At 34.3% G+C, this 26,664-nt stretch overlaps 1 protein-coding gene and 1 long non-coding RNA gene across 2 annotated transcripts in view; both read left to right on the forward strand.

Annotated features, from left to right (window-relative positions):
* The window catches only part of MANBA (mannosidase beta), a 126,203-nt gene that overhangs the window by 21,067 nt on the left and 78,472 nt on the right, over nt 1–26,664 (forward strand). The window contains 6 exon segments of the mRNA XM_074273780.1: nt 8,174–8,344; nt 9,680–9,803; nt 21,792–21,883; nt 21,885–21,933; nt 21,936–21,967; nt 22,811–22,921. Coding sequence (XP_074129881.1) covers nt 8,174–8,344; nt 9,680–9,803; nt 21,792–21,883; nt 21,885–21,933; nt 21,936–21,967; nt 22,811–22,921 — 579 coding nt within the window.
* On the forward strand, nt 14,440–20,292 carry LOC141546164 (uncharacterized). The gene is made up of 2 exons (XR_012483257.1): nt 14,440–16,091; nt 16,636–20,292. It is a non-coding gene; the product is annotated as an uncharacterized LOC141546164 (long non-coding RNA).

A 26,664-nucleotide genomic window follows, 5' to 3' on the forward strand; every position in this document is an offset into this window, starting at 1 on the left:
GTCATTCTCCCTGCAGCGAAACTCCAGCAGCAGTGGAACTCCCATAATAGCAGAACCTTCACAGCAGGAACTGTGCTTTCCAGGCAGACGCTTCTGGTTTAAGCACAAGGGCTTTTTGTGTCAGCTGCTAATATCCAAGGCCTTACAGGAGGCTGGGGTTTGTGATGCTTTTACTGTTCAGCCTCTAGTCTCAGGGCAGTCGCTAGGCCACATAGCTAGGGTTCTTCACTGGGCACTCCTCGCAAGGCAGCTGTGCTAAATATCTCTAAGTCACTTTGGGGGGGAGAGGGGAACTCTCTCCCAGAGCTCTCTCTTAGTCCAGACAACACAGGAGGCGACCTATTCCCGTCTGGGAGGAAGCTGATAAATAAATTTCATACCCAAAGGGCAGACCCCACACAGATTTTTAACAATGAGTAGGAAGCTGAAGAGAACAATTGACACCTTCTATACAGAGAAAGAGCGGGTATCCAACCCCGAGGAGGCTAATAACAGACAGTCTCCAGATAACACCCTAAGGGGGAATGATACGTACCCTCTATCACATAACTCTCTCTTAGAAGAGACTATTAAAAAGTTAAGAGAGTTTGAAGAAAAAATGGGGAAAGGAAAGAGAAGCTAACAATGTCCTGAATTTTGAGTTGGAAAAAATAAAGAATTCACAGGAGGTGCAGGGAAACAAAATTTGTGAATTAGAAAAAGTTAAAAAATCACAGGAAAGTAGGATGTGTGAATTGGAAAAAGAAAATAACTCACTAAAAAAAAAATTACTGAAATGGAAAAAAATTAAACAGAGCAAAATAATTCATTTAAAAACTCAATTGGGCATATACAAAAAAACCTAAAAAATGTGAATGAAGAAAATAACTCATTAAAAATCAGGACTGAACAAATAGAAATGAATGATTCATTGAGAAACCAATAATCAGTCAAACAAAACAAAAAAAAAAATGAAAATCTGGAGAATAACATCAAATACTTACTGGGAAAATTTATAGACCTGGAAAATAGATCTAGGAGAGATAATCTGAGGATCATTGGACTTCCCGAAAAGTATGATCAAAAAAAGATCCTAGATTCTATTTTACAGGAAATCATCAAAGAGAACTGTCCAGAGATAATAGAAACAGAAGGGAAAATAGGCATTAAGAGAATTCATCTAACACCTTGTGAAAAAGACCCTAAAAAAAGAACTCCACGGAACATTGTGGCTAAGCTGCAGAACTACCAAACTAAGGAAAAAATACTGCAAGCAGCTAGGAAAAGACAATTCAAATATCAAGGTGCCACAATAAGGGTCATGCAAGATCTGGCTGCCTCCACATAAAAGGATGGAAGGGCCTGGAACCTGATATTCCGAAAAGCAAAAGAACAAGGATTGCACCCAAGAATAAACTACCCAGCTAAGTTTAGCATTTTCTTCCGTGGAAGAAGATGGTCATTTAATGAAATAGAGGAATTCCATTTTGTTTCTAAGAAAAAAACCAGAATTAAATAAAAAATTTGATCTATATCCACAAGACTGAAGAGAAGCAGAAAAAGGTAAAAAGAACTCTTGAGAACTATATCTCTGTTGTCTATATACAGAAAGTCCACATGGATAATTTGATTTCACTGATATAATATTTTTATTTTTTATTTTTATTATATATTTTTTATAATATTATCCCTTGTATTCATTTTTCCAAATTATCCCCCCCTCCCTCTACTCCCTCTCCCCGATGACAGGCAATCCCATACATTTTACATGTGTTACAGTATAACCTAGATACAATACATGTGTGTAAATACCATTTTCTTGTTGCACAATAAGCGTTAGATTCCGAAGGTACATGTAACCTGGGCAGATAGATATTAGTGGTAACAATTTACATTCACTTCCCAGTGTTCCTTCTCTGCGTGTAGCTACCTCTGTCCATCATTGATCAACTGGAAGTGAGTTGGTTCTTCTTTATGTTGAAGATATCCACTACCATCAGAATACGTCCTCATACAGTATTGTTGTTGAAGTATATCATGATCTTCTGGTTCTGCTCATTTCACTCAGCATCAGTTGATGTAAGTCTCTCCAAGCCTCTCTGTATTCCTCCTGCTGGTCATTTCTTACAGAGCAATAATATTCCATAACCTTCATATACCATAATTTACCCAACCATTCTCCAACTGATGGACATCCATTCATCTTCCAGTTTCTAGCTACAACAAAAAGAGCTGCCACAAACATTTTGGCACATATAGGTCTCTTTCCGCTCTTTAGTATTTCTTTGGGATATAAGCCCAATAGCAGCAATGCTGGGTCAAAGGGTACACAGCTTGACAACTTTTTGGGCATAGTTCCAGATTTCTCTCCAGAATGGCTGGATTCTTTCACAACTCCACCAGCAATGTATCAGTGTCCCAGTTTTCCCACGTCCCCTCCAACATTCATCATTATTTGTTCCTGTCATCTTAGCCAATCTGACAGGTGTGTAGTGGTATCTCAGAGTTGTCTTAATTTGCATTTCTCTGATCAGTAGTGATTTGGAACACTCTCATATGAGTGGATATAGTTTCAATTTCATCATCTGAGAATTGTCTGTTCATATCCTTTGACCATTTATCCATTGGAGAATGGTTCGGGTTCTTATAAATTAGGGTCACTGATATAATATTTAAAAAAGGGAAGTAGTAAAGGGAACGGGATAGTATCAGAAAAAAGGGGAAGGGAAATGAAAAAAGGGAAACTACATCCCAGGAAGAGGCATAGAAAATCTACCACATTTGAGGGAATTTAGGGGGAGAAACATTGTGTGAATCTAACTCTTATCCGAGTAGGCTCAAAGAGTAAATAATTGACATATTTGTTTTTCAGAGTATTCTCTCTCACCTCATTAAAAGGGGGGAGAGGAAAAGAGAAAAGGAAAAGGGGAATAAGGGAAGAGTACAAGAAAGGGGAAGGGACTTAAAAGGAGGGGAGAGGGATACTAAAAAGGGAGGGCTGCATGTCACAAGGGGGGTCTGTAAATTAAATACTGGGGAAGCGGTTCAGGGGGATCAAGGGGGGAAAAAAGCATAATCGGAATAATATGATGGCAGGAAATACAGAATTAGTAATTTTAACTGTAAATGTGAATGGGATGAAGTCTCCCATTAAATGGAGGCAGATAGCAGACTGAATCAAAAGTTAGAACCCGACCATATGTTGTTTACAGGAGACACACTTAAAGCAGGGAGATACATACAGAGTAAAGGTAAAAGGTTGGAGCAGAATCTATTATGCTTCAGGTAAAGCCAAAAAAGCAGGGGTAGCCATCCTTATCTCAGATCAAGCAAAAGCAGAAGTTGATCTAATTAAAAGAGATAAGGAAGGAAACTATATCCTGCTAAAAGGTAGGATAGACAATGAAGCCATATCAATACTAAACATATATGCACCAAGTGATATAGCATCTAACTTCCTAAAGGAAAAGTTCAAGAGAGAGTTGCAAGAAGAAATAGACAGCAAAACTATAATAGTGGGAGATCTCAACCTTGCACTCTCAGAATTAGATAAACCACAAAACAAATAAGAAAGAAATTAAAGAGGTAAATAGAACATTAGAGAAACTAGGTATGATAGACTTTTGGAGTCTGAATGGTGATAGAAAGGAGTATACTTTCTTCTCAGCAGTTCATGGATCTTATACAAAAATTGACTATATATTAGCACATAAAGATGTCAAAATTAAATTCAGGAAGGCAGAAATAGTAAATGCCTTCTTCTCAGATCACAATGCAATAAAAACTACATTCAATAAGAAGTTAGAGGTAAATAGACCAAAAAGTAATTGGAAACTGAATAATCTCATCTTAAAGAATGACTGGGTGAAAAAGCAAATTATAGAAACAATTAATAATTTCACCCAAGATAATGACAACGATGAGACATCATACCAAAATTTGTGGGATGCAGCTAAAGCAGTAATAAGAGGAAATTTTATATCTTTAGAGGCTTATTTGAATAAAATAGAGAAAGAGAAGATTAATTAATTGGGCCTGCAACTTAAAAAGCTAGAAAAAGACCAAATTAAAAACCCCCAACCAAAAACTAAACTTGAAATACTAAAATTAAAAGGAGAAATCAATAATATTGAAAGTAAAAAAAAAAAAACTATTGAATTAATAATAAATAAAACCAAGAGTTGGTTTTATGAAAAAGCCAATAAAATAGATAAACCTTTGGTAAATCTGATCAGAAAAAGGAAAGTGGAAAATCAAATTGTTAGTCTTAAAAATGAAAAGAGGGATCTTTCCACCATGAAGAGGAAATTAGAGAAATGATAAGTAGTTACTTTGCCCAACTTTATGCCAATTATTTTTTTTAACTTTATAAATTTTTTTGGACATTACATATGCATGAGTAATTTTTTAAGTAACATTATCCCCTGTATTCATTTTTCCAAATTATCCCCTCCCTCCCTCTACTCCCTCCCCTTGATGACAGGCAATCCCATATATTTTACATGTGTTACAATATATCCTAGATACAATATATTATATGTATAAGTACCATTTTCTTGTTGCCCATCAAGCATTAGATTCTGAAGGTATAAGTAACCTGGGTAGATAGACAGTAGTGCTAACAATTTACATTCACTTCCCAGTGTTCCTTCTCTGGGTGTAGTTGTTTCTGTCCATCATTGATCAACTGGAAGTGAGTTGGATCTTCTTTATATTGAAGATATCCACTTCCATCAGAATACATCTTCATACAACATTGAAGTGTACAGCAATCTTCTGGTTCTATTCATTTCACTCAGGATCAGTTGATGTAAGTCTCTCCAAGCCTCTCTGTATTCCTCCTGCTGGTCATTTCTTACAGAGCAATAATATTCCATAACCTTCATATACCATAATTTGCCCAACCATTCTCCAACTGATGGACATCCATTCATCTTCCAGTTTCTAGCTACTACGAAAAGAGCTGCCACAAACATTTTGGCACATACATGTCCCTTTCCCCTCTTTAGTATTTCTTTGGGATATAAGCCCAATAGCAGCAATGCTGGATCAAAAGGTATGCACAGTTTGATAACTTTTGGGGCATAGTTCCAAATTTATGCCAATAAATTTGATAACTTCAGTGAAGTGGATGACTTCCTTCAAAAATATAGGCTTCCTAGATTAACAGGAGATAAATTGCTTAAATAGTCCCATTTCAGAAAAAGAAATAGAATAAGCTATTAATCAACTCCCAAGGAAAAAATCCCCAGGACCAGATGGATTTACATGTGAATTCTACCAAACATTTAAAGAACAACTAGCCCCATGTTATATAAACTATTTGAAAAAATAGGGGATGAAGGAGTCCTGCCAAACTCCTTTTATGACACAGACATGGTACTGACACCTAAACTAGGTTGATCGAAAACTGAGAAAGAAAACTATAGACCAATCTCCTTAATGAATATTGATGCTAAAATCTTAAATAAGATATTAGCAAAAAGACTTCAGAAAATCATCCCCAGCATAATACACTGTGGTCAAGTAGGATTTATACCAGGAATGCAGGGCTGGTTTAATATTAGGAAAACTATTAGTATAATTGACCATATTAATAATCAAATTAATAAAAACCATATGATCATCTCAATAGATGCAGAAAAAGCATTTGATAAAATCCAACATCCATTCCTACTAAAAATGTTTGAGAGTATAGGAATAAATGGACTATTCCTTAAAATAGTCAGGAGCATATATTTAAGCCCATCAGTAAGCATAATATGTAATGGAGATAAAACAGGAACCTTTCCCAGTAAGATCAGGAGTGAAACAAGGTTGCCCACTATCACCATTACTATTCAATATTGTATTAGAAATGCTAGCCTCGGCAATAAGAGTTGAGAAAGAGAATATAGGAATAAGAATAGGTAATAAGGAAACCAAACTGTCACTTTTTGCAGATGATATGAACCCCAGAGATTCTGATTAAAAAGTTATTAGAAACAATTCACAACTTTAGCAAAGTTGCTGGATACAAAATAAATCCACATAAATCCTTAGCATTTTTATACATCACCAACAAAATACAACAGCAAGAGATACAAAGAGAAATTCCATTCAAAATAAATGTCTAGAGTATAAAATATTTGGGAATCCATCTACCAAAGGAAAATCAGGAATTATATGAGCAAAATTACAAAACACTTGCCACAAAAATAGTCAGATTTAAATAATTGGAAAGCATTCAGTGCTCATGGATAGGACAAGTGAATAGAATAAAGATAACAACACTCCCCAAATTAATCTACTTATTTAGTGCTATCCCAATCAGACTCCCAAGACACTATTTTTATGACCTAGAAAAAATAACAACAAAATTCATATGGAAGAACAAAAGGTCGAGAATTACAAGGGAATTAATGAAAAAAAAGTCAGATCAAGGTGGCCAAGGTGTACCAGTCACCAAAACCATTTGGTATTGGCTAAAAAATAGACCAGTTGATTAGTGGAACAGATTAGGTACAAAGGACAAAAAAGGGTACAACTATAGCAATCTAGTTTTTGATAAACCCAAAGATAAGCAACATTTGGGATAAAAATTCATTATTTGAAAAAAACTGTTGGGAAAACTGGAAATTAGTATGGCAGAAATTAGATATGGATCCACACTTAACAACATATACCAAGATAAGATCAAAATGGGTCCATGATTTAGGCAAAAAGAATGAGATCATAAATAGATTAGAGCAACAGAGGATAGTCTACCTCTCAGACTGTGGAGGAGGAAGAAATTTATGACCAGAGGAGAACTAGAGATCATTATTGATCACAAAATAGAAGATGTTGATTACATCAAACTAAAAAGTTTCTGTACAAACAAAACTAATGCAAACAAGATTAGAAGGGAAATAACAAATTGGGAAAATATTTTTACACTTAAAGGTTCTGATAAAGGCCTCATTTCCAAAATATATAGAGAACTGACCCTGATTTATAAGAAATCAAACCATTCTCCAATGGTCAAAGGATATGAACAGACAATTCTCAGATGATGAAATTAAAACTATATCCACTCCTATGAAAGAGTGTTCCAAATCAGTACTGATCAGAGAAATGCAAATTAAGACAACTCTTAGATACCACTTACACACCTGTCAGATTGGCTAAGATGACAGGAACAAATAATGTGAATGTTGGAGGGGATGTGGGAAAACTGGGACACTAATGCAGTGCTGGTGGAGTTGTGAAAGAATCTGGCCTTTCTGGAGAGCAATCTGGAACTATGCCCAAAAAGTTATCAAACTGCGTACCCTTTGATCTAACAGTGCTACTACTCGCTTATATTCCAAAGAAATACTGAGGGGAAAGGGACCTGTATGTGCCAAAATGTTTTTGGCTGCTCTTTTCGTAGTGGCTAGAAACTGAAAAATGAATGGATGTCCATCAATTGGAGAATGATTGGGTAATTATGGTATATGAATGTTATGGAATATTATTTCTCTGTAAGAAATGACCAGCAGGATGGATACAGAGAGGTTTGGAGGGACTTACATGAACTGATGCTGAGTAAATGAGCAGAACCAAAAGATCAGTATGCACTTCAACAACAATACTGTATGAAGATATATTCTGATGGAAGTGGATATCTTCAACATAAAGAAGATCCAGTTCACTTCCAGTTGATCAATGATTGACAGAAACAGCTACACCCAGAGAAGGAACACTGGGAATTGAATGTAAACTGTTAACACTATTGTCTTTCTACCCAGGTTACTTATAACTTCGGAATCCAATTCTTAATTTGTAATAAGAAAATTGGATTTACACACATGTATTGTATCTAGGTTATACTGTAACACATGTAATATATATGGGATTGCCTGTCATCTAGGGGAGGGAGTAGAAAGAGGGAGGGAAAAATTTGGAAAAATGAATACAAGGGATAATGTTATAAAAACAATATTACTCATGCATATGTACTGTCAAAAATTTTTATAATTATAAAATTAATAAAAAAATTTTATAAACCTTATTTGAGAGGAGAGTTAATTTAGAATAGAAGTATAGAACCAAATTGCATTACAGGTGAATTCTACAGAACACTTGAATGATTTTTCTTTTTTCTTTTTCACAAATTTCTGGATTCATTTAAATTTTGCAAACCAGTCTCAGTTGCATGTGGTCATGTATTTCTTTTTTCTCTTTAACTCAGACCTTTGATATTACTAATGAAATCAGAGAGTTCAACATCATCAAGCTTCATTTCCAATCAGCAGTTTTATATGCTGCTCAGCAAAGCCAGGCTCATAGTGAATACCGGATACCACCTGAATGCCCTGAGCCTGTCCAGAAAGGAGTGTGCCATGTTAACTTTATTCGAAAGGTATAGCCTTCTAGTCTTTGGGGTTGGGATTTGGGGAAAGACGTGAGCATAGACTAATTTAAATATACAATGTTGCTATGAAATGATTCCATTTCAGCTAATGCTATTTATTTTTCTCCCAGTTATGAAAAGCCAAACAGTAACAGTTTAAAGGAGAATAGAGCCAAATTCCTATACCCATTGTTAACAACAGCTAGTGTTTTCTATTTTCTGTTATAATCTATGAAATTCATTTTTTAAGTAGAAAAATAGGAATTTTATTTTAAGTTTTTATTTATTATTTATTTATTTTGCTGGAGCAATTGGGGTTAAGTAACTTGCCCAAGGTCACACAACTAGGAAGTATTAAGTGTCTGAGGTCAGATTTGAACTCAGGTTCTCCTGACTTCAGGGCTGGTGCTCTAGACTGTACCACTTAGCTTCCCCAAGAAATTTTTTTCTTTTCTTTTCCTCCCTACATTTTTTTGTCGGGGGGCCCCTAAGTTGGAAGTGCAGTAGCTATTCATGAATCACTTCCCACCACTAGTTGCCATGAAGGGTTTGATCTTTTCTTTTTGACCAATACTAGTTCAGCTCAGTAAGACAAAATTGAGAAAACCTCACCATATTGATGCCAGTCTTAGCATTGATACCAGTTGACTTCAGCCCTACTGTGCTCAAGTGATAAGCTCTAGCTTTATCTGCAGCAGGGACCACAGATGTGCATCACCACATCTGGTATACCCCAACATGGAAAATTCTTTTTTTAAATTATTCTTACAAGTGCTAGGCTTTGTGTTTGAACTTTAAATATGAACCAATATTGATACTTTTTGAAACCTGATAGGTAAATTGATTTCTATAAAGAGAAGGATGGGGGAACTAAGCAGAATTAGATTGGTCAAAATTGGTTTGTAGTAGACACTGGTCTCTCATCATGTTAAGGGTCTTGGTGGAATGCTTTAATCGCACAATTCTATTTGGGGGAAGAGCTAAATTGATAAGTACATTAGACTTAATTCCATTAAGAATCATCACATTTAAAAATTAATCTTATAGCTTCATATTTTTTTTTCCCTGTTCTTTGTGATTATATATAAATTCAGATAATTGGGAGCAATTATCTCCCAATAACAGGAGATTATTGGGCTAACAGGTAGCTAACTAATAGTTTTAGTTAAGAGAAAAAGAAATGCAAGTTAGTCCAATGGGATTTTATTGCAACTGATAACTTTTTATGGTGCTGTTTCAGTAATGATTCTCTATTTTGAAAGTAGGTCTTTTCAAAAAATTGTCTAAAATGGATGATTTTCATTAGTTGATAATCAAAATATTTGTTATTTCTTGGGTTTACAGGAACAGTGTTCATTTAGCTGGGACTGGGGTCCTTCCTTTCCTACTCAAGGAATATGGAAAGATGTTAGAATTGTGGCCTATGATATTTGCCACTTGGATGACTTCACCTTTACTCCTACTTATGGTAAAAAAATGATAATTTTAAAAAACTTTTTTTTAATACGTTTAATCAATAGAATGGCAATGTACAAATTAAATAGAAAATCATTTGCATATATGAGTGAGATTTCTTCCTAATATTAAACTTCTAATATCTGACAAGGTGAGAACACATGGAGGTCTGAGCCACTTGGGGATATAGGTGGTTGTGGAATGAGAGAGGGAAAGATAAAACTTTGAGAAAGGAATCTCCCACTAAGGAGACCCCCAGAAGATGACTTCATTCAAGAAGCTGATTTTTTTAAAATAAATTTTTATTAATATTTTTGGCTTTTATAAATTTCTCATGGTGTCACTCTCCCATCTAATCCCAGAGAGCTATTTCAAATGACATATATATGTATATATATTTTTAAAGAAGAGTAAATTAAAGTTAGCAAAACTACTTCATATATTGAAAATATATGCTCTCCATCCGTGGACCTTCTAAAACCTTTGCAGAGAATTGTGTCTGGGATATCTTCTCCTATCTCTTGTCATCTCTAGGTCATTGCTTGTTCTTTGTAATTTTGTAGCATTTGCTTTTGATTGTTTTGTGATTAATCTTTCCATTTATGTTATAGTTATTGGATACATTCTTTTTCTGGGTTTATTCACTGTAACAGTTCACATAAAACTTTATATGCTTCTTTGTTTTCTTTATAGTCTATTTCTTTCAGCATTTGCTTTTGTTGTTGATGTTAGATGAACTTCTGGGCTATAAAAAGTTGCTATGTTTATAGTTAAAGGAATTCAAAGCATGTTTTTTCTAATTTTAGAATTGATGATATAGTTTTTTTAAATTGTGGAAATGATTCCTACATTGTATTTAAGTGGAAAAAATTAATGTGATAAAGCAGGAGAGAAATTAGGACCTATGTCTGGGAGCCACCTATTTAGAGATGATAATTGAATTCATGAGAGCTGTTGGGGATTGTTAGAAAGTGTAGAGAAAGAAAGGGACATGGAATTTGTCTTATGGTATATTTACATAACTGGCTAGAATTCAGTATTTATTTAACAAATTCTGGCTGCTATAATAGTCTGAATAAAGATTTCTCCCATATAGGTTCCTGCTAAAGTAAGATCTTTGGAGAAAAATTGTATCTAGATATAGATTTATTTTATGGAAATTATATATAATCTTATATAAAGATCTATAGACATATAGATCTATATAATAAATTTTTATATTTCTTTCACATATATATAGCTATATAGGCATAAATTTCTTAGTTCTATAGGTATAATATATATCTTTGTTATATATTTATATAAGAAATCTCCATTATCTATATTATCTATATGTTATCTCTATATTATCTACATGTATATACATATATAGATATATAAATGACATGTTGATAATATAGATACACAAGCACACCTTTATTCTATAGCTCTATAAATATAATTTTATATTTATAGATTTATAGATATAAACATCTTTATAAGAAATTTATATGTACATCCACACATCCACATATATATCTATAGATTATACATAGATATACATACAGATTTCTATAGATACAATATTTTATATATAGATCTATTCTGTAGATCTACATTTATTAAATAGATGTACAGATACAAGATTTGTATATATATATCTTTATAATACATTTATATTTACATTTAAACATATGTATAGATTATATGCAGATCTGTAGATGTCAAATAACCTATAGATACACAGAGATAGATATACAGATATAGTCTATATTCATGTAGACTTTTACAGACACACATATAGACACACATATCTATACATATATAGACCTATATAACATAGAGATATAAGTATATTATAAATCTTGATATCTGTATTATACACATAGTTGCATAGATTATATGTAGATATTTAGGTGTAGATTTATTATACAGATCCATAGATAGATATACATTTATTATATAGATCTCCAGATGTATATAATACATATATCTACATATAATATACATAGCTTTGAAATCTTTATGTAGATGTGCACTAAAAGTATTTGTAGAAAACTATAATAAAAATCCAATTTAGTAAATTCCTACAACTTGTGAGGTACTGTGCTAAGCACTGGGGATACAATTAATACATAGAAAAAGCTTATAATCTAAAGAGGGGAGATAACACATGAGAGTTAGAAAACAAGTAGCTTTGGGGATTGGAAAAGGCTTCATGTAAGATGTAACATTTGAGCTGAACTTTGAGGGAAACTAGGGAAACTGTCCTTAGGGACAGTGAGATAGAACAGTAAATAGTGCTCCAGACTGGAGTTAACAAGACCTGAGGTCATAGCTTATGACCTTGAGCAAGTCACTTAACCCTGATTGCCTCAGTTTTATCCTTTGCAAAAATGGTAGAAAAGCAAACAGCTAACCACTTTAATATCTTTGCCCAGAAAACCACAAATGGGTCAGAAAGAGGCAGAGAGAACTGAGATGATTGAACAACTACCAAAGTTATTCTGAGAAACAGAAATAAGAAAAGGGGATCCTGAAGATTTGGGAGATGGGCTGGGCAAGCATCTAGATGGGACATAAAATGTGGCCTGGAAAGATCAGCAAGGGGGCTAGTGGAGCCGAACCATAGGGAGTGTCAGAAACCATAAAATCTGGTTTGTGACCACAGGAAGAGCTTTCAATTCCAAACAGAGGACTGTATAATAGTACTTAGCAGGAATAATACTTATGCACAGTATATGCTTAATAAATGTTTACTGATTGATTCATTGACCAGGGAATCTCTGGAATTTGTGGAAGACAGTAGCAATCAAAATTTGGTATTGTTATATTACTTTGGCTTAAAAAAATTTTTTTTCCCCTGTCTCTCTTTTGAGGTTTTGGATATTTATATAAATTTCATTATCTGTTTATATTCTGATGCTGGACAAATTTTGCACAAAGAATGTTATCTGGCCAAGTAGCCATCATGGCTTCAGTAATTAAAATAAATTCCTTCTATTTTGCATTTTTAGGTTTGTTGGTTGTATTGAAAAAAGACTACTTTGATGTTGCAAGAGTTTAGTCAGTTTTTTCTTGATCTCGAGATAGTCTTAGGTAAGAATGGAGCCATTCATGTGTTTTGCATGACTGCACATGTATGTATAATCAATACGTATACTTTTTAATAGGAAAAAAAAGTAAAAACCAATATCCGCTTCACAAAAAAGTCAATTCCTTTCTCCCTCCTTCCCTCTTTTCCTCTCTCCCTTCCTTCCTTTTTTTTCCTTCCTTCCCTCCCTTCCTTCCTTCCTTCATTTCTTCCTTCCTTCCTTCCTCTCTCTCTTTTTTAAAATACATGTACAATCATTTTTAATATATTCCCATATGAATCATGTTGGGAAAGAAAAATCAGAATAAAAGGGAAAAGCCATGAGAAAGAAAAATAAAGGAAAAAAAGGTGAAATAGTATGTTTCAATCTACATACAGTCTCTGATATTTTCTCTCTGAATGTGGATGGCATTTTTCATCCATAGTTTACTGTAATTGGCTTGGATCACTGAATTGCTGAGAAGTTCTAAGTCTTTCATAGTTGATTATCACACAGTCTTGCTTTTGCTGTGTACAGTGTTTCCTGATTTTGCTTGCTTCAACTCAGCATCAGTTCATGTAAGTCTTTCCAGGCTTTTCTGAAATCGGGCTGCTCAATATTTCATTACATTCAGACGTTCCTCAACTGATGAGTATCCACTCATTTTACAGTACTTTGCTGCTACAAAAAGAGTTGCTGCAAACATTTTTGCACATGTGGATCCTTTTCCCTCTTTTAAGATCTTTTTGGGATATAGACCCAGTAGTGGAAGCCTTTCAATTTCATAAGTATTTATTGAACCCTAAAATTATAGTTCACATTTATATAGTTTTTGGAAATTTGCAGAGTAATTTCTTCATACTTTTGTGATGTAATTAGTAACTGATAGGGAAATAATTTTCATTTATTTAAGTGTTTGTTATAATTCATTTAATATCTACTTTATTATATTTCTGAAGCAGGATTCTAGCTTAGGTTTTCTCATTTCAAAATAGATGCTGCAATAACTATACTAAATTGCCTAATGCAAAAATAATGATTGGACAATGGAAGGACATAATTATGACTAGTGTACAATCCTTGTGTCTTTTATAGAATGAGTAAAACCTGAGTATAATTCACTCTAGTACAAAGTGTAAGACATGATAACCCATAGGATTGGAGGAAACGGTCTCTTTCAACTCTGCAGATGTTTAGTTTCTGTAATTTTGGATTGTAGAATTACAAGAGACCTTAGAATCACTGGGATTGGGGAGAGACAGAATTGAATAATAAATTAAAGAATTTAGACTATTTTGTAGTCCTCCAGGGAGCAAGGGAACAATATTTAAAAATTAAACAGTGGCCCAAGCATCTGAAAAATATTTCTAACTATACCCATTATTCACTAAAATGGTCTAGTGAGACTATTGTTAGCTGTATACCCCAAAGAGATCAAAGTCAGGGGAAATGGATCAATATGTGAAAAAATATTTAGAGCATTAGTTTTTGTAGCAAAGAACTGGAAATATGGTGGCTACTTATAAATTAGAAACTATCTGAACAAAAACAGTGTGTGTAAGTATAATGTTGGCTTTATTTTCTTGTGAAGTAGATATTGATTTTTATATTTTATTTTTTTCCTATTACAAGTTATACATACAGATTTTACATACATATAAAGTCATGCAAACACATTAGACTGTCAGAAGTGACAAAAGGGATAGATTCAGGAAAACCTTGGTAGACTTGTCAACTGATACAGAGTAAACCTGATAGAAACAGGAAAACAATATATACAATGACAATAAAAATGGTAAAAGAAGCACATTTGAAAGACTTAAAATCTATGATAAACATAGTAGCTAGTCATAATTCCAAAAGACTGATACTGAATCATGCTTCTTGGCAGTGAGGTTATGGAAGGAGGTACATAATAAGACATACATGTTCAAACATTGGTAATGTGTAGATTTGTTTTGTTCTTCATTGTTACAGGGAGTGTTTTTTTCCTCTCTTTCTCTGCCTTTTTTTTTGTCTTTCTCTTTCCCTCTTCTTTTTTCTCTCCTTCTTCCTCCCTCCCTTCCCTCTATTTCCCCCCCCCCCATGTGTGTGTGTGTGTGTGTGTGTGTGTGTGTGTGTGTGTGTGTGACAGAGACTTCAGGGAGTAGTGATATTAAAAAGATGGAATGAAAGAGTATCACTCAATTATTAAATAAGAAGTGAACTGAAGAAAGTTCAGAAGGGTACATAGACATTTAAGGCAGTGTTAGATATATCATGTTAAATTTGCAATATGTAATACATAATATTAATGCCTAGTATGAAAATAGCAGTTTGGTTGAAGAGAGAGGCACTGATATAGCCATTGAATGCTTTCTATTCTAGTTCATCTCTTGATGACATCTTTGAGGACAGAAGCTTAAAAGTGATAACACAGAGCTCTGATATCTGACATAACTTTTACTCCAATTTGTTCAGCCATTTCCTAATTAATGGACATTAGTTCAATTTCTAATTCTTTGCTACCACAAAATGAGATGCAATAAATATTTTTGTTCATGTAGGGCATTTTCTTTTTTCTTTGATCTCTTTGGGACATAGGCCTCGTAATGATATTGTTTGGGTATAGTTCCAAGTTGGGAGGGTCTCAAAGAGACTGATCAAGAAAACTTAAACAAACACCATGAAACAAAAGGCCAAGCAATGATCATCAATATTTACTAACATCAGATTTTCTTGTATCCTTACTCCCATTTTCCATTTAATCATCACATTTTGAATCCCAGATATCTCATGTGGTCATCTGGTTCCTGGAAATCTCCTTTTGGACATTCTGGAATAGGCTTCATTTTCAGAATAATTCTGACATGGGCTCCTTTTTTTGGTTCCAAATCAGTTCAACTTCTTAGATAGTTTTGCTTAAAATCTGTTAGTAACAAGACTTAATACAATTTAGTATAATCTCTTAAATTTGATTTGCTAAATCTGAAACTTGAAATTGAGAGGATTAGGACATCAAGTAGTCAATTGTGGGAATTGGGACTCCATTTTATGATTCAGTTCTGTAGCTGGATCAGTTCCTTTTCTATTCAGTTGTGAATATTCATCCAACTTATTCAGTTGCAGGAGTTGCAAGAAAGCCTTATTATATTGTTTGATCCTGTGTGGCTGGAAAATTGGACTGTCTTTACCTGCTGCTTAGAGAGACCCTTAACTAAGGACCTAGGTTATGCTGACCAGAAATTTAGTCAGATCCAAACATTGATGTAAGTTTTCTCACATTTCATTTCAAGCAACCTATATATTTTATCTTAAAACTAGCCTCATATTGATCAATCAGTTATTATTTCTATGTTTCTTGGATTGTATATAGATACTTGGGGAGAGTGGGACATTTCTACCCCCTAATTTTAGAGAATTGTACCTGTTCACTCTTAGAGATCCTCTCAATTTGAAAAATCTCTATTCTTTCACACAATTAGAAATCATCTTACTAAATAATGTATTTTCCCTTTTAATTAATTGGCCCTATTTGATTAATTATTTTTAGTGCATAAAAGTCTGTCTCCTCTTGTATTTGGGGTTCATTGCAAAGCTGAGGAAGGCTACTGATCCCAATTTGTTGGGCAATTGCCATGCATTACTTAATAAATCAAAATAATCAAAAATCCAAATTTATTTTCTCATTCATTTTATCTTTTACCCATCATAGTGTTTTCACCTCCCAGGTATGAAGTTATTTCTTAGACTTATTTTAATTTGCATTTCTTTAATAGTGATTTAAAGCATTTTTTTTTCATTTGCCTTTAGATAGCTTTGATGTCTTCATTTGAAAACTGCCTGTTCATATCCTTTGACCATTTATCAATTGAGAAATGACTGATTTTTATGAATTTGACCGAGTTCTATCTGTATTTGAGAAATGAGGTCTTTATCAGAGAAAATTCCACCATTCCTTTCACGTGCTCTCCCCACCCCCCAGTATCCTGCTTTCCTCCTGATCTTGGTTGTATTGGTGGTTGTTTATGCAAACTTTTTTTAATTTAATGTAACAAAAATTATCAATTTTACATCCCATTATACTATTTCTTGTTTGCTCATAAAATTCTTCCTTTACCCATCGATTTGACATTGATTTGATTGCTTCCCTAATTTGCTTATGATATCACACTTTATTTCTAAATCACATACTCATTTTGACAAATATCTTGTTATATGGTGTGAGATGTTGTCTACCAAACATTTTAAAAATAAGTCAACCCACTGGCCATGTCTAGTTATGCATCATCTCATCCTGCTTATGTTGTTTTATAACTCTTTGCTGTGTAGTGAGAAACATATATTTTATTTCCACTTGTAAGTCATATCTGGTAGTGAGAATAAAACAGAAAATGAGAACTCTGTGTGAAATTGTGATTCAGCCATCATGTGCTGCTGTTTTATATTTCAAATTTATTATGTAGTTCAGTACTTCCTTCTTGTTTTGTCTTCTTTTTCTTCAGCTCCTCTGTTTAATGATCCATTAATCTTCATTTCATTTTTCAGTATCTGCCATTCCCCTTCTCACTAACAATCTCAACCACTCCCTTCCCCACCCCAAAAAAGCCCTTCCTTTTAAATACATGGGCAAGTATTGACAAGCATAACAAACCCATACATTGACTCACTTTGTACTTGTAGCTCTTTACTTTGGTGCCTAAAAGTATATCTCGAGTCATAATTGGCCATTGTGTTGATAATGATTCTCGAGTCTTTCACTTTTGTTTTTCTTTACAGTGTGGTGTTCCTATTCTTGTATAAATTGTTTTTCTGGTTCTGCTTATTTTATTCTTTATCAGAGTCTTTCTGGGTTTCTCTGAATCTATCCCTTTTGTCATTTCTTGGAGTACAATAATACTCTCTTATATTTATGTCATTTTTTTTAGCCTTCCCCAATTAATTGGCATCCCTGTAATTTCTACTTTTTTTTTTTTATACAACAAAACATTTTCTCTTAAATATATATATATTTAACATGTGAATCCTTTCCTTAATGTTTTTTAAAAATCTCTTTAGTATAAATCTTGTAGAGATATACTGGACTAAAAGATATGTCACGCACAATTTAGTGACTTTTTAGTCATCATTCCCATTTGTTCTCCATAAGGGCTGCACCAAGTCGAAGGTCCATTAACTGCATATTAATGTGCTTATTTTCCTATACTATCTCAGTATCCTTCCTTCCTCCCTTCCTTCCTTCTTCTCTCCCTCCCTCCCTTCTTCCCTTCCTCCTTTCCTCTCTCCTCCCTCCCTCCCTCCCTCTCTCCTCCCTCCCTCCCTTCCTCCTTCTCTCTCTTCCTTCCTCCCTCCCTTCCTCTCTTTCCTTCTTCCCTTCCCTCCCTTTTCTTCCTCCCTCACTCCCTCCCTCCCTCCCTCCCTCCTACCTTCCTTCCTTTTTTCCCTCCTACCTACCTACCTATCTACCTACCTATATAATGGATCTTAGGTAGAACCTCAGAGCTGTTTTAATTTGTCTTTTTCTAATAATAATTTGGGGAATTGTTTCATGTGGTTGTTGATAACTTGATTTTATTGCTTTGAGAAGTGCTTTATTCATATCCTTTGAGCATTTTACTATTGGAAGATGACCATAACTAAAATATATAATTATATGATTAAAGCATCTTAGTGAACTGCATTTATTTATTTATTTATTTAAGTATGTTTTGGTGTAATGACTTTTCAACTTTGTGTATGCATATTTTCCATTTTGTCTGATTATTTTCATTCCTTTTGTTTTATTTTAGTCAGAAATACTTTTCCTAAACACAGTTGTGATAGGTATTTCTTTGTTTATTTATTTATTTATTTTGCTTGACTACCTTCCACAAAGTACAGTTTGAATTACTTGTTAAGAAAAAAAGCAAGTTGTGGTTTTTTTTTTTTTTTTTTTTTTTTGTTTTGTTTTTGTGGTTAGTAGACCAGTAAATTAAGTTGTCCCATCTTGTTGTTTGGATCTCCTCTTTCCTTTCCTTTACCTCCTACTCCCCCCAAACCATGAAGAGGTTGTGGTGTGTTTTTTTCCCCGTTTTTTCACCTCTTCTAGTGAAAAAATGCACTGTTTTATTTAATATTTGGAGGATGAAAATGGCAGCCAGCACTCCCTAGAGTACTCTGAAGTTTCCAAAAATAATTTGAAGGTAATTTAGCTGACGTTTCCATGGAAAATCTTTATAGGAGGACAGCAGATTTGCTCATCCCAGGTTAATTGCTTCTTGGCTGTCTTTTCTATCTGAATCACTACCTGGCCACAAGAACCTGCATATACAGATTATCTGTGCCCTTTTTGGGGGAACTTCTCTTAGTTTGAGAAGAGATTAAACGTTTGGATGATAAATCAGGAAACCAACCCTTGGTCTATCTATCATAGCCAGTACTTTAAGTATCAGGTTATCTGTACTGTATTTTGCAGTGGGCTTTGTCATTTTCAAAATGCATACATTTTACCCTCCCAAGAACCTTGGAAATAGTAGGATGAGGACTAGAACTCAGATCAGTGCTTTGCCCTCCATCCCAGGCTTAGCCTCTTTGTGGGATGATCTGTCCCTGTCAGTTGATACATAAACTTTATTAGCTCATATTATAGCAAGGTACTCTGCTAAATGATGGAAACTGAAAGCTGAAAACTGAGACAGTCCCTCCTTGTGGGACTTCACTATGTAGGCTAGGTTATTTTTTTCCTAAAGGGGTAATAAAACCAGTTTAAAGATTTAATTGGCCAGGAGATTAAATTTTAAACCTTTGACTTGACCTGATGTTGCTATTCAGTAGGGTTAGATGAGTGTTATCATTATCTTCATTTTACAGAGTAATTAAATGGCTTGTTCAGGATTCCATAAACAAGTGCTTGAGATAGCATTTGAACCAAGATTCTGTATTTTTTTTCCCTGTCTTCCAAGTATGCAACACTGCTGACAAAGCCAACTAAGTTATTAAGACTTTTGGTATTTAGTATATGTTATTTAAGGTCAAGTTTAGCTAAATTGGGAGTTCATTGCCAGTGTTGGCCAGCATAACTATGTAGATAGAATGCTAAAGTCTTTAGTTTTTATAAATGTGGCAAGTCACCTCATGGATGAAATTCTTCTTCTTTTTTTTTTTTTTAACTTTTCAGTAGTATTTTATTTTTCCAATTACATGCAAAGATAGTTTTTAACATTTACTTTTGTAAGATTTTGAGTTCCAATTTTTTACCTCCCTCCTTCCCTAGATAGCAAGCAATCTGATATAGGCTATACATGTACCATCATTTAAAATACATTTCTATATTAGTCATGTTGTGAAAGAAAAATCAGAAAAAAGGGGAAAACAGTGATAAAATAAAAGCAAACAAATAAAAAAGGTGAAAATAGTATGCTTTGATCTACATTCAGTCATAGTTCTCTCTCTCGATACGGATGGCATTTTCCATCCCAAGTCTATTAAAATTGTTTTGGATCATTGTTTTGCTGAGAAGAGATAAGTCTGTTATAGCTGATCATCACATAATCTTGCTGTTAACTGTGTACAGTGTTCTCCTGGCTCTCACTTCACTCAACATCAATTTTTTTCCAGGTTTTTCTGAAATTAGTATGGCTGACATTTAATGTAGATGTGCAATTCTTTTTTAAGGTGAAATAACAACTTTTTAATTTTCCAAATTCATGCAAAGATAAGTTTTCACCATCTTTGCAAAATCTTGTATTCCAATTTTTTTCCCCTCTCCTCTTTCTCTCCCTCCCCAAGACAGTAAGCAATCCAGTATAGATCAAACATGTGCAGTTATTTTAAACCTATTTCCATATTTGTCTTGCTGTGGGATAATGGGGAGGAAAAATCAACTCAAAAAAAGGAAAAAAAAAAAAAAAAAAAGAAGGGAAAAATAAAACAAACAAAAACAACCAAAAAAAAAAAAAAAGTGAAAATACTGTGCTTTGATCTACATTTAGTCTTCATAGTTCTCTCTGTGAATATGGATGGCACTTTACATTACAAGTTTGCTGGAATTGCCTTGAATCACTTCATTGTTGAAAAGAGCAAAATCTTTCACAATTGATCTTCACATAATCTTGTTGTTGTGCTCAGTGTTCTTTTGATTCTGCTCACTTCGCTTATCATCAGTTTATGTAAGTCTTTTCAGACTTTTCTGAAAACAGCCTGTTCATCATTTCTTATAGAACAATAATAGTCCTTTACATTCATATATCATAATTTATTGAGCTATTCCCAAACTGATGGGTACTCAAACAATTTCCATTTAAAAATTTGCCACCCCAAAAAGAACTGCTACAAATATTTTTGCACATGTAGATCCTTTTCCTTCTTTTATGATATTTTTGGGATACAGACCAAATTGTGACACTGCTGGGTCAAAGATTATAACCTTTTGGGCATAGTGCATAGATGAAATTCTACATTATTGAATTATTCAGATATTTGTGTGTAATATTTAAAAATATTTTTAGTTAAATTTTCTTTTACCACTCGCATTAAAAAATGAAAGCAAAGCTCTTTTAATAAATATTCATAACATATTTAACTTATATCAGATTGCTTGTTGTCTTCGGTGGGGAGAGGAGAAAAATTTAGAACACAAAGTTATATAAAAATGTTGAAAACTATCTTTACATGATTTGGAAAAATAAAATATTATTGGAAAAAAATAAAAACACAAAATTAAACATAAATAAATTCCCATAGTAGACATGTCTAAAAAAAAGTGTGTCATTCTGTACTCTAAGCCCATCACATCTCTGTAAGACAGGAAGTGAGTATCATGCTTCATCATCAGTTCCCTGAAATTATGCTTTGTCATTGTACTGATCAGAGTTAAGAAAGTATTTATGGATGTCTGGGGATCACAAATAGTTCTGCCTTCTCAGAGAGTCTAGGGATAATACTAACTTTTCTGAATACATACTTTCTTTCTTTCTCTCTTCTTATTTCAGTCAAGAGTGCCAAAGAGTGGAATCTTAAAATAGAAGCTTATTTTGATGTGGTTAGCTCAAAACCATTTGGTGGCCAAGTAACTGTGAGCATTTCCAAGGTTGCAAACCCACCAGATATATGACATTGAACTTTATCCCGGAAAAGCATGATTTCATTGCTTCTGAACATCAACAAGGTAAGAGGCTGATGCTTGGTAAGAAGCATATGGGATGAACATTTGGCCCTTTCATTTTCAAAAATGAGACAAAAAGGCTCTGTGAGTCAATTGGTCTCCATTCTTTACTCCTTTGCATTCTAAAATTCACACTTCTAAAATTAATCCACATTGTATATTCTAAAGGACATTTTCTACCCAAACCATTGGTATGGTATCTTTCCCATTTAATTTTAGCTTCTATATATACAATATCTTTTCTCTAGCTGTTAGAACTGGAGAATTGCTTAGATTCCCAACAGAATTTAATAGGACTTCAAAGGCTCATAAGACATGGAGAAGTGTGACTCAATCTTTGGCCTTGAAGGAGGCAAGTGATAGGCATTGCATTTTTAGTATTAGAAACATTATTTCAGAATCATTAGAGTATGTTCTAGGTGTAATTTTAAAATATATTAAAGATAAGATTACATTTTGAAAGAATTAATATTTGTTAACACATCACCAAATACAAACATCCTCAGCTTTCTTGCACTGAGGTAGAGTGGCCTGTCTTCCTCTGGATGCTATTGATATAGCACAATCCTGTAACAAAAAAGGAGGAGCTAGCTCTAGAGGACTAAGAGATGACTCAGAACTACTTTGTAGGTTGGAGAAGTCCGAACTGAATTCTGGTAGAAGGCTAGCAGGAAAGGGGGAAGCCACTTAGCTTATTATCTTCCTTGAAATAGGAAATGTCTAATAAATATTCAGGTCTGATTGAATTGAATTGAAAAAACTTAGTAACAGAAAATCTTGAGGCTACAAATCCCTGGGAATACTTTAATCTTTATCTGTTATCTTTAACTTTATCTGTTTCTTAAGAATACTACAGTGGAGACATGGTGGCCTAATGGACATGGAAATCAGACTGGGTACAATATGGCAGTAACTTTTAAACTGGGAGGAGGCTATCATATTAAAAAATTAGCTAAGGTGAGTAAGCACTTTTGAAAGTCTTGTTGTTAATTTTTAAATTTACAAATCAGTGAAATAACATGTTAACTGCTTATACTGCCATTATAATTATACCACCATTATAATTGCTGTAGTTTTTATATATATATATATATATATATATATATATATCATTTAGGTAACTTTTGGAAACAGGCAAGTGATCTAGTCCCCTTGGGGTATGGGAGGCTCTTTTCTTAGTATTTGCTCCATTTCAGCTGAAAAATGAAAGTAACTAATTTAGCCCTTACCAAAGTTTCCTGCTTGCTATTTGTGTACTCACCCTATTTCCGGGTCACAGGGACTTCTCCACTGAGCTTAGGATCACATCAGTTGAACTGCTGAACTTACGTCCAGAGCCTCACATCTAGAACCCTACATTTAGTGCCCTATGTTTGGATGCCAAAATGTAATGTCTGGACTAGCTCTCTGGAGGATCTCTATACAAGCCTTGGTCTTAGATGAAGGGGTGATGAAGGCAGGAGAGCCACCAGTAGGATCTCTGTTTCTGTCTCCGTCTTCTGTGTGTCTTTTGTGTCTGTGTCTGAGTCTGAATTCGAGCTCAAGAGCTCTTGTCTTCAGTCCTCTCAGCCCTTAAATACCTCAGTCTGATTACATCATTATATCACATTAAGTATATGCCAACTAGAGTAATAATATCATTATATCAAACTAGAATGATTATATCATTATATCATACTAGAGTGATTACATCATTGTATCACACTAAGTATATGTGAACTAGAGAACCATTTTCTCATCAATCACATTGAGTAAACATCCTTCTGTAAGTATCCTTGCTTCAAGTATACCTTTCCCAGAATTCCCACTATCTGTGGCCCTCTACATCTCCTGCTTTCTTTTATTTTAGAACACAGATGGTCATGTCCTCCTTGACTTCTCAGGGAGGGAGGCACTAAAGGGAAATGAGGAGCCAAACCAGATATTGTTAGCAGGTTTCCTCTGGGTTGAAGGGTCTTAATTGAAACAGGTATAGATAAATTCATCAGCATGGGAGGTATTACACAAGCACACAGTAATATAACACAGGCTAGTAGTATTGTAACAATCAGCATGAATCAACATGAGGAATTATACATGTCCATAAGTCCTAGAAGTATATGTAAAAGTATAATAACAATCACATGTACACCTCCTTCAGTAGCCAAGAGATAGTCCAAAGCCAATTTATTGTCCATTATTTTATGTGTCAGGGAATCCAATGATTCTTGTAGGTTTTGAATTCTTGCAGCAGTCTCATTAACAATTTTTGATGTTCATGAGTCAATTGTCTGGCTCATTGGATTAACAGCCATGCTTTTTCAGTGGCACTTGTAGTTAGATATGGAACCACCCAATGATTGCTGAGTGTTCTCTGTCTCTCTTGATGGACAAGGCAAATATCTGAATCCTTCTCCATCTGTAAAGATAAAAGGAAACTTTCTCCCCCAAGCAGTTAATCTATCTAGTCCCTTCCATTCACCACTTTCGGATTTCTCCACATCACCTGGTGATTATCTAAAGATAGTGGAGCTGCTCGTGATGGACACTGCCCTTGGGGTGGATTATAAAACCTGTCTGCCAAAGCCAGTGCATCTTTATCAAAAATCAAAAAAATTAATAATATAAAGAACTAAATTTAAAAGTTCTCTAGAATTACCTGTGGCACCCCCCTTTCTTTTGTTTTTGGAGGAATGTTTCGAGGTCTCTGTTTCTCTCTACTATTGCCTGTCCAAAAGGTATGCCAGTGGTGTGTAAAATCTGATACTGTGCACAAAAGTGTGCAAAATGTTTAGAAGCATATGCAGTCCATTATCTGTTTTTATTGCTTGTGACACACCCATAATTGCAAAAGCTTGTATAAGGAATTCATTGACCACTCGGCTATCTCTTTTGCTGCTGGTATTGCAAAAGTAAATCCTGACAAGGTGTCTACTACAACATGGATAAAAGACAGATGACCAAAAGATTTGTAATGGGTCACAACCAAATTTCACTGGGTCTCAAACCACAAGGGTTTTTCACTGGAGGGAGTGTGAGAGTATGGAAAGGAAGGCAAGCTGTACAGGCTTTTACTATGCTCCTAGCTTTCTGTTTTGTTTTCCCAAATTGCAAATGTAAAGCTCGAACAGCCTGATAAGTTCCTTAAAGAGCTGATATATATTAGAAGCTACAAATTTTATTTGGGCTGTGGCAATTCTTTGTACCACACATACTGAATAAACTGAATCTTATATGATATTTACATCTCCTAGATAATAAGTAAGAGCTAGCATGATTGTATGCAATTCATTCTGCTCAGTGGACTGAAAAGGAGTTCTGAATACTGTTTTTATAGTTAAGTCATGAAAGTTTACAGCACAAATGTAATGTTTGGATGCATCTGTAAAGATAGTTGGACCTTTAACAGGAACCTTAGAAAACTTTTTTTTTTTTTTTTTCAAAAATCCATTGCTAATTATGCAATAGCTGGGTTATCTTTAATGGAGACCTGGGTGTAAAAATTGGAGCTGTGGCTAATAAAATTTGCCACTCTGGGATGTTTTCATAACATACCAATTTGTGCATTGGTATAAAAGGTGTATATCTTGTCAGGTCTTATCCCAGATAATTGTACTACTCTCTTAATGGCCTTTAATAAAATTCTAGCCACAAGCACTGGGTAAGGATTAAGAATGTGGTCTGATTGTGCTGGGAGGATCACCCACTCTATCACACTGTCTCCTTGATGAAGGACTGCTGTGGGTGCCTCTTTAAAAGCAAAAACTGATTATTTCCAAGGGTTTTTGAGTAACTCTTTCAACCCCTTTGGATAAAGCCAGTTCAGCCTCTCTCAAAGCCTCTTGATCTTCTTTTGTAAGCTGGCATGGTGGGTTTCAAGCACTGTCTCCCCTTAAAATGTCATATAATGGTTGCAATTGATAAGTAGTTAAAGCCTAACACTGGATGCATCCACTGGATATCTCCTATCAATTTCTGAAAGTCATTTAAGTTGTTCAACTTCTCTGTTCTTAAAGAAAGTTTTTGTACTGTAAGCATCTTAGGATATACTTCATACCCTAAATATTGAAAAGGAGTGTGCCTTTGAATTTTTTCTGGAGCTATATGAAACTTGTAGTTCCTTAGTGTTGCTATGGTCTTTTGTAGACATGCTTCTAACATTTGTTCCTCAGGTGCACACTCCAAGATATCATCCATGTAATGTAACAACATAACTTTTGGAAATGCTTTTCTTACTGGAATAAGAGCATCAGCAATATACATTTGACACATAGTAGGGCTGTTTTTCATTCCCTGTGGCAAAACTGTCCATTCATATCTTTTATAAGGCTGAACTAAATTAATGCTGGGCACTGAAAAGGCAAATCTTTTCATATCTTCCTTATCTAGAGGAATAGAATAGAAACAATCCTTAATGTCTGTAATCCAAAGAGGCCATTCTCTAGGTAACTAAGTAGGAGATGGAAATCCAGGCTGAAGAGTCCCCATACTTTCCATCTGTTCATTTACTTTTCTCAAATCAGTGAACATCCTCCATTTTCCAGATTTCTTTTTTTTACAATAAATACAGGGAATTCCAAGCACTTAGAGAAGGTTGTAAGTGTCCTTGGTCAAGTTATATCTAATAATGCTTGAATTTTTTCACTTGTTAAGGGCCACTGTTCTACCCACACTGGTGAATTTCTATTTCTATTGAATGGGAACAGGTGAGAGTGCAAGCA

The sequence above is a fragment of the Sminthopsis crassicaudata genome, chromosome 6, assembly GCF_048593235.1.
Source record: "Sminthopsis crassicaudata isolate SCR6 chromosome 6, ASM4859323v1, whole genome shotgun sequence".
Lineage (NCBI taxonomy): Eukaryota > Metazoa > Chordata > Mammalia > Dasyuromorphia > Dasyuridae > Sminthopsis > Sminthopsis crassicaudata.